Source organism: Lipophrys pholis (genome assembly GCF_963383615.2).
Source record: "Lipophrys pholis genome assembly, chromosome: 8".
Lineage (NCBI taxonomy): Eukaryota > Metazoa > Chordata > Actinopteri > Blenniiformes > Blenniidae > Lipophrys > Lipophrys pholis.
This window is the reverse complement of record NC_137630.1, coordinates 29,846,649-29,859,548: the sequence shown is the minus strand read 5'-3', so window position 1 is coordinate 29,859,548 and position 12,900 is coordinate 29,846,649. Positions and strand designations below refer to the sequence as shown.

At 43.5% G+C, this 12,900-nt stretch overlaps 1 protein-coding gene across 1 annotated transcript; it reads left to right on the top strand.

Annotated features, from left to right (window-relative positions):
- The first annotated feature begins 3,083 nt into the window (after positions 1-3,083).
- Positions 3,084-8,259, top strand: dhh (desert hedgehog signaling molecule). Its single transcript, XM_080469511.1, has 3 exons — positions 3,084-4,188; positions 6,510-6,771; positions 6,859-8,259. Exons 1-3 carry the CDS (start codon positions 3,880-3,882, stop codon positions 7,677-7,679), a joined length of 1,392 nt encoding a protein of 463 aa, XP_080325637.1. The 5' UTR covers positions 3,084-3,879; the 3' UTR covers positions 7,680-8,259.
- Positions 8,260-12,900: the final 4,641 nt, after the last annotated feature.

Here is a 12,900-nt window from a genome sequence, read left to right as displayed (position 1 = left end):
TACAAAATGTTTTTTACAAATATTATCCGGCATATCTGAAGTCGGTTTATGGTTCAGCACCTTCACAGAAGTTTTCCATGAGGTTTATTTGGCATGTCGGTTTCCCGCCATCTTTCAAATATAATATATTTCCCACACAGATTTCTAATTGTCACTGCAGCATCGGCTCTTTGTTTTAATCTCGTTTTATGTCGGCAAATGTGATCAAAACACTGCAACAGACAAACTGGGAAAAACATCTTTCATTGAAAATGTTTTCTTTGGGATTTTTCACACTTTGATGAATGTAATTTATCTTTTTTTAGTTGGGTTTTTGTTTCTTCTACCGAGGTGTGTTGTGAACATATGCAGAAAGAATCTGACCTTGAATTTAACGGGTGAAAAAAGCACCTTAGGTGTGACGGCGCCTCACCCGGCAGAAAGTAAAGGTCAGCAGCAGTGCATCAGTGTCCCAGTGGTTCCGCTGGGTAACACACTGCATAGGACTAGTTGCTGGGCATATCGGGGACAAGGCGGGAAGTAGACGGCTTGTAATGGGATGAGATAGGCTATCTTTATTGTCAAAACATAAGAATGAAGGGGGGGGGGGGGGGGACGACGACACAGATTAGCTTTCCTGACAGTCGCTCGTTTGAAGTTTGTGCCAAAGTGCATTAAGCGCTGTTATTCCCTCTTTTCTATGCTTGCAAATACAGAATCGCTCAGGAAAAGGCGAGACGCGCTTTGCTAATCAACTGATAATGGGCCACGCTGTCCGTTTGCCACAGCCGCCCGCCATCCTGTGTGCACACTCACGGCACACTCGCTTCACACACTCCACTGGCACCGGCTTCTGTTTGGTCGGTACGACCCCGCCGACTGGTGTGAATCTCTACTTGTCGTAAAAAATCTGTCATATTGACTAATAAGTTCTCTTTACAGTGCAAACACTGTTTTGGGTCGGGTTCCTCAGACATCATATTTGACCTTTGACCTGCTTGTCTGCAGCCAGGAAGTTCCACCCTTCTCGCTCTCTATTGTCCACCTCAGCGCAGCATCGCCTTAACCTTCGCCCGCTGCCACTGTTTTCATCGGCCACATCAAAGCACACGGCGCAGAAACCGTTTGTACACGTTTCACGTCTCTGTGCTCGGTGCACCTGGAGTCAACAGGACCAGCTCCTGATCTGATACTTGAGTTTTCCGTGGGTTCGAACACTGCAGCACAAGAAGCCAAGAATCACCCAGTGTTCGTGAAGTCACATCAGAATGCACCACCCTACCTTTTCCTGCACTGATAACGCAGTGAGGGACAGTGGAATGGGCGGTGCGCACGGGGTATGTGTGTGTGTTTTTTTGGAGGGGGGGTTGGGGGGTCAGCTCCTTGACTTTCCTTTCCCTCCACTCGCCTTCTAATGGCCTCCATCTGAGGAAGTGGATTCTGCAGGACAGTCCATTCAGCTCGAAAAGACAAACCCTGAAATATTAAAGTCAAAAAGCAGTTTTTTTGTTTTTTTTTCTTTTACAGGATATATGACTTGGTTGCTCCTGTAAACATTCTCTGTTCACTGTTTACCTGCAGACCAGCCCAACATGAGCTACGGGTCGAGTCTGAGCGGCGGCTCAGGTGAAAGTCACAGGAATCCTTTGGGACGGAACAAAGCGGAGTCGGCTGAACCCAAGCAGGAAAGATCTCGTTTTCTGTGCTGTGGCTTTGCAGGAAACCAAACCATTCACCCAGCCATGTACTCCCATCCTGCATTGGGGGAGTGAAATGCTAAGAGCCAGAAGGAGGCAGGAGGAGGGAAGAGGATGGGGGGGTGGAGGGGCACCAAAATAAAAACCAATAATAATGACTTTATTTTCATCTCCAACCCACAGATGTTTGCTTCCTTCCTTTCCCTTTCATGTCCGATTGAGATCTTTTTTCTCTCTCTTATGGCTTTGAGGAGGAACATTGGTCCGGGTAATTGTAGATATGAAAGTGTTTGTTACTTTTTTCTTTTTTCTTTTTTTGATTGAGTCATTCCGTCCGTTTGTTTCGACGGCTGACATCACTCATCTGTGCTTCTCGGGCCAGACTTGATCCTTCCTTCAATGTTTATCATAAGGACAGGAAGATGCAGCTTCGCCTTGCCACCCCTCCCCACAACATCCTGGGATCATCTGGAAACTTCCTCAACAAGGATGCCTTTCCATGGTCAGCGTGGAGCTCAGTGACCTCTCCTCCAACACCACACAAGGGAACACCACCAATCCTGTTTGGTGAACGTGTCAAATTGGCTTTTTTTGGTTTAAATTCTCACATTGCTCATCAAGAGAGTGTATCATTAGTAATGTATTAAATAAATGCAAACTAAACGGTCATAAAGTATAAAGCACGTCTGAATGGGCTTAAACTTTATTGGATCTTTGTGAAGAAATTGGCATCAACTCAATAAGTCGTCCAGGAAGATGGAGATGGGACGGTTGACCTTTAATCTGACCATAATTTAGGCTTCCATAAGCGATTACAGGCATCAGACACAATGATTGTAGTCGTCTGTGCTCAGTCCGTGGCCTTTTCAGAGACGTTTTTATGAGTCTCCCTGCTATTGTTCTGACATGGATAAAAATAATAAGTGGCTGATGTGGTCAGCGGGTGTTTCCAGCGAAGAAGTCTCGGGTGCACCGGGTTCAGAGGGTCAAGCCGGCTCCCCAAACACAGGAAGGCACCACTGTAAGTCATAGTCAAGGGTGTCAAGGCTGGACACTTGTGCTCTCTTGGGTCCTCACCTTCAACTCGGTCTATTAATAACAGCAGAGCGTGACTCTGATGGGTGGGATGAGCAAACACAAGCAAGGGCATGATGAGTGCAAGTCATTTATAAAGCACTGTGATTATCTTTGAACATAAAAATGCTGATGCTGAAGTTTTGAAGATGATGGTTAGGTCATTAAAGGTATCATATACTTTTTTTTTTATTTACTTTTAGAATGAATTGAATGAAAGCAGTGTGTTAAGTGCCTCATAGTATCTGATGAGGTGAATGGGTTGGGGTCATTGTGTTAACATCAGTCGAGTAATCACATGTTCTTTGTGTGCTTGAATTGGAGGCGTGTGCTGTGGCGCAGGGAGCGCGCAAGAGGAAGGGAGGGCAATCTTGTCCGGACGCTAATAAGACCCAATGGCTGGCGCAAGGTGGCCAGGAGCGCTGAAACGCGACAGGAGACGGTGGACGACGGACAGAGGGAGGAGGAAGAAAAAGAAGAAGAAAAGGAATTAAATTTCGGACAGAGACATTTCTTGATGGACTTCGAGGATGAGAGCGCCACAGCAGGTTTCTGAGGAAGTGCGCAGAGAAGGAGCTGCGGTGCGTTAAAGTGCGCGCCAGTTTGAGGATCTCTCTCTCTCTCTCTCTCTCTCTCTCTCTCTCTCTCTCTCTCTCTCTCTCTCTCTCTCTCTCTCTCTCTCTCTCTCTCTCTCTCTCTCTCTCTCTCTCTAGAAGGAGGGCTGAGAGAAGCACAGAGAAGCGGTGAGTGAGAGGAAATCCACCAAGACACCTGTGTCAAGACAGGTACCTCCAGAGGACATGAGAGGATGACTTTCATTTCTAGAAAGAGTTGGTGAAACCTTTGGTCAGGGACGTGTGACGGATGACTTTTCACCTGCAGGCTTCATTCAGTCAAATTATTATCATTGAGCAGCTCGATTAGACACCAAAAGCCGGATTAAGGTTCTTTTAAAATTTATTGTCTGAACAGGACTGAATATCTCCAGATGTGCCAACACTTTGTCATTTAAAGCATCATCATTATAATCCATGACTTGGAATGGACCAAGATTTGACCCTCATTCACTTACTATTACACACCTGGAACTGGGCGATCGCTGCAGGCCTCTGACTCCCAACCCTCCCCAATGAAGCAGTCCTGGTGGGGCCGCCTGGCACAGCTCGGCCTGCTTGCTGCGTGGACCTGCATGTGGCTGGTGCAGGGATGCGGGCCCGGTCCGGGATACGGCATCCGCCCCAGGCCCAGGAAACTCACGGCGATGCACTACAAGCAGTTTTTCCCCAACTTCTCAGAGAATAACCTCGGGGCCAGTGGGAGAGCAGAGGGCAAGATCACACGCAACTCTGAGCGCTTCAATGAACTGGTGTGCAACTACAACCCAGACATTGTCTTCAAAGATGAGGAGAACACCAACGCTGACCGCTTCATGACCAAGGTGAGACTGCTGTTTGGAAGAAGGGATGGCATTCTATTGATTTTAGTGATGTCTACTCAACACGTGTGAAAGTCTCTGGATTCATCTCAAGAAAGTTTCTCAACTGGATTAACAATTATCTACTTATATGTGGACAAGCAAACAATAGCGTGCTTATTTTATGCTGCCACCTTCGAATGAAATCATATGATCCCGTCCATTGTTTGCACGAGTCTAAATAACCTGCCCTTTTTTGGGTTTGTTAATAGAAAAACCAAGTGTCTGCACAGGCTGTGTGAGTTTTTTTTTTTTTTTTAAAGATCAAAAGATCAGGATGTAATTCAACACTACTCCTTAAGAGAGTGAGTTTCACTACAGGAACACCTCCTTTTAATCTTTAACTGAAGTCTTTGTTATCGGCAATAAAAAGATTTCTATGTCACGTCCTCATTATGGCATGGGGCACTTGAATTCCTGATCGTTTACCAGAAATGTTCCTCTCAAGAACAGTTCGTCTTGAGGAAAATTTTGTCTGGACAGTGAAATGAATAACTTTTAAACAAACAAAAAAACATTTTTTTTTTTTCCAGACTGTTACCCTGAGGTATCTGGAGTCTCAGACGTTGCTCAGTTGTGTCCTCCTCTGATTGTTTAGGATGCCGGTGTGTGTTCATTCCCCTTCCAGAGTGATTGCATATGATGGAAATCTGTGGTTGCATACGTGTGCCCTTTCTGATACCCAGTTTGAGTGTGTGTACGTGTGCAAGTCCCCCCCCCCAACCCAGATGTGAAAGACGCTCTTTGTGCATCATTTGGAGACTTGGAGGGGTCGCCTATACAAAATTCCCGCCTGCTGAAGTAATGGCACCGTTGGAAAAGCCACTATTGTAGTTGTGACAATGAAACGCCTCTCTTCAATGGCATCGCGGGAGAAATGTGGCCAGTTTGTTTTCTGTCCCTCTCGCTTTCTCACTCTTGCTGTCACATTCCCAAGTCTGTGCCCATACATTCTTCCCCTCTGCCCTCTCTCTCTCTGTAGTCCCAACCTCGGCCCTCTGACCAGGCGGCTTTCTTGTCGACCCAACTCGATCTCTCACCCTCATCCCTTTCGGTCACTTCTTCTTTTTTCAGTTTTTCTTTCCATTAATCTGCAGTAAAAGCTCAGTTTGGTTTTATTTATAGGCCGCAGCACCAGTCACAAGTGAAAATGCGTTCAGGAGATAAATGAGTGTATCACCTCAGATGCTGATGTCATCATCTTTTATAGTCTGCTATTTTGCGACAATGCCGACACAGTCTGCAACATTATGGCCCACGGGGGTGTTAAGAGTCACTGTGCACATATTTGATCAAATGTCTCAGGGGTGAAAACCGAGAAACTCAAGTCTGGAACAATCTGGGAAGGCGGAGAATGGCCTTGATTATTCTGTCACCCTGTTGAAAAGGCCAAGGAATGTACCAAACTGGCTACAGTAGGTTTGTTCTTGTGCTGCGATTGTTTGAGCAAGGTTGAGATGGCCTTTAGCGGAGTAGAGGAGGAATTGTGTGACGTTGCCAGCAGATAAACAAGCACAACCTGGGAGTCGGAGGCAGCGCTGAAACTCCGGGGTTGTTTCGCGTCGAGTTTCGCTGAAATGAGTCTGTATGCTCAAGTGTCGACGCACATACTCCACATTCTTCTTGTGTTCTTACTCGGCGCCTTTCCCGCTGTTAATAAATAATTACGAGTCACTCTTTTCTACCTGGGTTTGGTTTGAACAGTGCATCGAGTTTGCTTGCAGACCAAGTGACTGAATTTAGAACCTTTTCCTTTGAATAGACTACTAATATCCTCAAATAATCGGAGATGGAAGCCACTGATAATCATACCATCAGCAATAGGAATTACACTTGACCATGTCTGTGTGTTCACATATTAATCCACAATAATTTCTTACACATAGATGAACACTTGAGTCAATTAAAAATGTATTACAACGTGAAAGAAAACCAACAGTATTCTATATGGGCACTTTCTTTGATGCTTAAAATACTTTGCAACAAGCTGATGCTACTACAAGTTTCTTAATTGTCAACATAATACTAACAATTTGGTGGCCGATAGCTGTTTTTAATAAGATATTTGTGTCGTGTTGGCCCCAGATCACGTTTGAATGGATTAGATTTGCTTCAAAAGATGCAATTATAATATATTACACCTTGCTAGTTCATGCTTTTTTGACCACGTGCATCTAAATCATTCATGTCCTGTCAATACTTGTCAGATAAATAGTGACTAATGTATAATGTCGCTCTGGTACTGCTCCAAGCTGAACCCGTCCTCTGCCTCTTCCCGTCCCCAGCGGTGTAAGGACTGTTTGAACAGGTTGGCCATCGCAGTGATGAACCAGTGGCCCGGGGTGCACCTTCGCGTGACGGAGGCCTGGGACGAGGACGGACACCACCCTCCTGGCTCGCTGCACTATGAAGGCCGCGCCGTGGATATAACCACAGACGATAAGGAGACCAAGAAGTACGGCCTCCTGGCCCAGCTGGCTGTGGAGGCCGGCTTCGACTGGGTTCACTACGAGTCCAAATATCACATCCACTGCTCGGTGAAAGCTGGTGAGTGACACCACATCATCTCAACGTACGTTTGATGGGATAATTAAAACAAAAGTTGTGCAATCATGTTTGTTGGTCCTCATGCAGATCACTCTGTCGCTGTGGAAAAAGGTGGCTGTTTCCCCGGCTGGGCCCGGGTGACTGTGGCTGGAGGGAGGCAGAAGACGCTCTCATCCCTGGCTCCTGGGGACGTGGTCATGGCGTTGTCGGCGACGGGCCAAGTTGTGTACAGCCAGGTCCTCCTGTTTCTGCATCATGACCGAGAAAGCCGGTCCACCTTTCTGTCCCTGGAGACGGATGATGGCCATAGATTGGCCCTCACTCCGCATCACCTGGTGTTTTTAGCACCGCGCTGCCGGTGTGACAGCAGTGAATATCGGGCTCAGTTTGCCGGCAAAGCCAAAGCTGGAGACTGTGTTCTGATCCACACCGCTGCAGGCCAAGTCCATCCTTCTCAAATCACGGCGGTTTCAGTGATTGAAGGCGTGGGAGTGTATGCACCCTTGACAGAAGCTGGGACTTTATTCGTTGACGGGGTGCTTGCGTCCAGCTACGCTCTGGTGGAGGACCACGGGCTTGCACACTGGGCATTTGGACCCATGCGACTCTTTTCCTTGTTGAAAGAGTTCGTATCGGGAATGACGACGACAAAAAGAGAGCGCGAGGCCAGTGACGACGAGAGAGCTTCCACCAAGACTCCAATGCATTTTAGCACTTTGGCCGCAAAGAACAAAGCAACTGTTTATGTGACTAATCCGAACAAACAAGACAATCTGAGTGAACCACTGAGGATGGAAATGAAAAACAATCACTCCTCACAGAGACGGATATCACACGTGCACTGGTATGCTCGGTTACTGTACAGCATTGGACGAGTCTTTTTAGACGCCGGCACATTTCATCCTTAAAGGTCTGAGGCTACAGAATTCATGCAGGTCACAATGCAACTCTGCTATATTTTCACTAACGCTTGTGGTTTTCTTCACTAAATTAAAAATAATGGAAAGGTTTTATTGCTTTTTTTTCCCCTCTGTGGTTTATTAGAAGAATCTTTTTGTGACAATACAAATGCTACCGTTGTGATGACACTTTAAACAAAACAAAAAGCAAATTGATGTAAAAATCTGAAAAAGTATCATAGTTTGTCTATATATGTTATTTCTTTGTATCATTTCTTTTTATTGTTAAATATATTATTCAAAGGGATCAGATTTAATTCCCTAAACAATAGAATCTTTATTTTTGTACTTTGAATCATAATATATAAATGGGTCATTTTTATTATAACATTTCCACTGCCTGTACTGTATATCTTTCACTTGTATGTATGTACAAAATGATTAAACTGTAATTTTATGACACAGTTTTTTTCTTTTTTTTTTTTTTTTGGAAGGCCATGTCTGGAGTATTTTTCCTGTTTTAACTTTAGTGTATTGTTGAATGTCTAATTTATGTAATCACGAATAAACACATTGTGATGCCATTTACAAATGATGAAATCTACAGATAACCAAAAAGCAAACATACATAGGTATATAGTTTTTCATATTGTGTGGAGTCACCTGACTTACAAACGGTAAACTGATGGATATGTTTCTTTTTTTTAAAGAGAAAAGTTCTCTTCTGTGAAAATCAGGCACATAAAGTGATGATTTTCAGGGCACAAAGTTAAACCATTTGTTATAGTATGCAACCTTCTGTGGAAATCCAGTGTAACCAGCTGCTGAGTTAATGAAAAGCCCAGACGTACTTAATATTCTCCGCACTATGCCCACACTTTGACTCCATCAGTTTAAGAGCTACTTTAGGGAGGCATGATAAAAAGGACAGCTTCCCTTTGCAACCATTCCGGTCACAAATGTGTCTCTGTTGACTGTTCTACCATGTGCACACTATCTTTCCATTATGCAACAAAGTATATGGAGCTCTGAACAAGCACAGTCCGGCTTTTCCCGGAGGAAACTGAACTGTCAATATTTAATTGCTCCATTTTAAACATGTTTCAAGTGAAATAGCTTTGGTGCAAACTGCCAACTAAGGTGTGCAACTGTATTGTGGTCAAGCAGTGTGAACCTATACGCCCCCTTGTGGACGAGCATCAACGTAAATCCTACCATCCTTACATGTTTAAGATAAGATATCCCTTTATTTATCTCACATGTGGAGAAATTTGCAGTGGTACAACAGGATAGCAAAGAGAGAGAAGCACAGATAGCAGAAACTAAAAAAGCAGATAAAAATACAATATAATAAAAATATGCACACGGTGCCTATAAGTGTGGACATGTACAGAATATGGGGGTGGATGTATTGCACATAGTAAATAGTAAATACGTTTTTTATAGATTATTGCACAGTTGGAGTGGAGTGATATTGTCCGGTTGTGGTGTGTCAGTGGTCTACTGGGCGCAGGCTTGGTTGAAGAGTCTGACTGCAGCAGGGAGGTTTGTCACCTCATGTGCCTCAAGGTCTTGTTGAGCTGAAGCTCGTCCTAGGTCAGAGGGCAGGGCATAACCTGGACCCTAGATAGATAGAGAGAGAGAGAGAGAGAGAGAGAGAGAGAGAGAGAGAGAGAGAGAGAGAGAGAGACGATCAGATTCACACCTCGGGGCAATTTAGAAACACCAAGTAGCCTCAAACACATTCTTTTGGATTTCAGGAGAAACGGACTCATGCGGAGGGAGAACATGCAAACTCAGCACAGAAAGACGTTCCAGTCTGGACTCAAACCAGAGATCCTCTGGTCAGGAGGTAGGAGAGTTAAATGTTATGCGTTGCTATAATATTTTGAGGTTTAAGAAAAACAAGTTTTGGAGAAGCAACATGTAATTTTGATTGTTTGGAACAAACTCGTGTAAGAGAAGAATATATTTGAGCCAGGTTGAGAAAACAGCTTAAGATAGAGTCAATTTTTACGTTTTCCTTTAGTCTCCTTGTGATCATATGTTTGCAGCTCGTGTTTAAATTTGATATATTTTTGATTTACATTAAAATTATTTTGTTTTCACATTTTATGTTAAAGTCATTTGAACTGGTTCTTTTGTGTGTCTGTGTGTGTGTGTGTGTGTGTGTGTGTGTGTGTGTGTGGTGTGTATGTGTGTGTGCGCGGTGATGCTGGGCCTTATAATTAAGATTATTATAACAATCGAGAGGGTGGAGAACATGAGCTTCAATCTCTGCACTGTCTAATAAGCTTCAAATTGTTTTCAGCTTGAATAGATGCGGGATTCACGTGCACAAAATGAGACATCATTAATCCTCAGGAAGAGGTTTAATCAGTGTTAACAGAGTCAAACTGCTCTGTTTGTTTTTGCTCTTCACCTGTGGAACAAACTTCCTGAACACCTGAAGACTGCTCACACACTGTTCTTTTATAATCAGGGCTTCAAAATTTTAATATTTCCAATAAATATCAAATTCAACTTAGTTCACTCACTTTACTTTATTCATTCTCCATTTCATGCATTTTCTACTTGCTACCTTAGTGATTCTTATTTGCTTTGTTGTAATGAGTCTAAATAATGCTTAAGTATATACTAATAAGCTTGTTTTTCTTTGTATTTCTATCTATGTCTGCCAACATACACAGATATCTTTTTTCCCCTCTTTGTTATAAGCAAATTTACACATAATTGTATTGAATATTAGACCCATGACCTCTTGATAATGACATAGCAAATTATGTTTTATACACGTGATGTATGTATAATTGGAAAATAGTGAACGGAGGGAATAAACTCTTATTTTCCATGTCTCAGTTTATGTTATGTTGTAAACATCTGTGAAGGTACACCAGGGGATTATCCTTGAGATACAGGAGGCAGATGGGAAAGCACCAGCTTCCCCGACTGGCCAATCGGAGAGGACTGGAGTTTTAATACCACCCTCTGTTTACGTCCACAGGCCAATCAGTCACAGTCTTTCAGCAAGTCTCAGCCCCCCAACCCCAAAATCTAATCCAATCTCTCTAAAGCTGAATGTGGAGTTAACTAATCCTGTCAGGGGTCCAGTAATAACCTATTTTCAAGATGAAAACATGGACAGCTCACGTTCAAACACTGAGAAACTTACACATTATGTGGTGAAGTGGTTTTGTTGGGGTCGAAGAACCGGTGTAATTGGGTTTTAAAAACACTCTTAATGTGTCACTATGGATTTTAATGCCCTTGAATGGAAAAAACAAAACAAAAACACCACAAACAAGTCTCTGCAAAGACTAAAGATGGCGCCTCAGAGCCACGTTGATCTTTGCTAAACAAACTTATTTTTCTTGCGTTGATCTTATAAATGGAGCTCGAATATTTTATTTTCATGCTTCCAAATAGTTCAAAGAGATAAGTTCCGCTGTATATCTTAGAAGACACGCCGACGTCCACCTGATGAGCGGTGACAGCGTTCACCATGCGAAAACAAGCATCAGTCACGTTGCATTTCTTCAGTGGTCTCATTCCAGCCCCGAGGAGCATATTTGAGATACCTCTAAACATAAGCAGCACCACAGAAGGTTTACAGAGCGGCTCTGCTTGCTCCTTCCCTTCAAACGAACAGACGGCGTATTGCAGTGTGCTTATCCGCAGGCAAATAAACAGGAAGGAACCATGTGAAATCACCCACATCAACGGCAGTTTTGAGGCATTCAGCAGATGCTTCTCTGCACAGTGTGCTGGGCTGTGGCCTAAATAAGCTACTTACCTGTAACAGTAGGTGTTTTGCTCTAAGACATGACAGGTGATATGCAGAAGCTGATGTGGATTAAACTTGTGACCTTCTCGCCATGAGACAGACTGTCACTCAGCCTGATTTTTCTGTAAGTTTGCGGGATCATCTCAATGGCATCGGGGCTTTGAAACGCACATGTGTACCACCCTCGGGAACGTGGATTGTCAGTGTGGATACATGAGAAGATGGCGTGAAGACACCGGTGGTTTCATTTGAGAATAAATATGGTTCAGCCGGACTGCCTGCAGAACGAAATAAAATATTTATCAAATGTTGCACAGGAGATAAATGCTAAACTAATCATACTTTATTAATCCCCTTGGGGAAATTCCTCTTTTCCGCATTAACGCATCCTATTTCGAGGATGCGGTGGGCAGCTACACTATGGCGCTCCCAGGAGCTAATGGGGGGGTCAAAGGTCTTGCTCACGGAGCCATATAGTGACATGTGAAGCCGTGGGATTCAAACCTGCAAACTCTCAATCCCAAGTCCGCTTCTCTAACCTCAAACTGCCCTAAACACATAAATAAAATCTTCCTCACAGTGCATCTTGATGCACTTCATATCCCAGACTAATTTCTGCGATTCATATAATTTACTTGTCTTAAAAATAACATTGTCAGGATTGTTTTCTCAGACCTTTCCTCCCTGGGTCATCCATGCCACTGAAGTTCCCCAGTAAAGAGGCATCCAGGGGTTAACAACAGTATATCTGTGCCCCCCCCCCCCAGGGTCTGTGGTATCCTCACATTACTACTGTGCCTCAGCCTTATCTGCAAATCGTAACTGAAATGCATTAATAGTTCATTGATTCTTTAATAAATGAAATGATTCAATATGAGTGGAATAATAATGTCTGCTGGAGGAAAAAAAAAGAAGCTTCATGTTGCTTGATGGAAATTTAAATAGGGAATCTACAGCTTTAATAGCAAAATATTATGTGGAGATTTCTGTATTTATGGGCGAACCTGCTAAAAACTTAAGACTGGGTTTATGTCAGATTTATGTCGGATTGAAGCCTGTGGTTTTGCTCCCCAGTCAAAAGTAAATCCTTCACAGAGTAATAATAATAAAAAAACAAGTGTCAGATTAGAGTCGTGGATGAGAGGAACAACGTGCAATAATGAAAACAAATGGGGATTAAAAAAACAAACAGAAAAACTGGCCAGATCGTGCAGAACAAGAGCACCATTCATAAGCAGGCATGTCATCTCAACTGTAGGTTTACAATCACAACAATCTAATGAAAAATGGCTTCCCTGGAACGGAAAGAATCTAATGACCTAATATCTCACATCCACCATATTCCAGCGATCCGCACATTATAATCTCACGTCGTGAGCAGACCGTTCCCCATTGTGCAACACATTAACGTGTTGTCGAGTGATATAAAAACATAAATTCCGAAAT

Excerpts from the sequence above, each read along its gene's own strand:
- dhh (XM_080469511.1), top strand. The coding sequence starts at position 3,880 with ATGAAGCAGTCCTGGTGGGGCCGCCTGGCACAGCTCGGCCTGCTTGCT. Across the intron at positions 4,189-6,509 it reads CTGACCGCTTCATGACCAAG|CGGTGTAAGGACTGTTTGAA; the intron begins GTGAGACTGCTG and ends TCCCGTCCCCAG. Across the intron at positions 6,772-6,858 it reads CCACTGCTCGGTGAAAGCTG|ATCACTCTGTCGCTGTGGAA; the intron begins GTGAGTGACACC and ends GTCCTCATGCAG.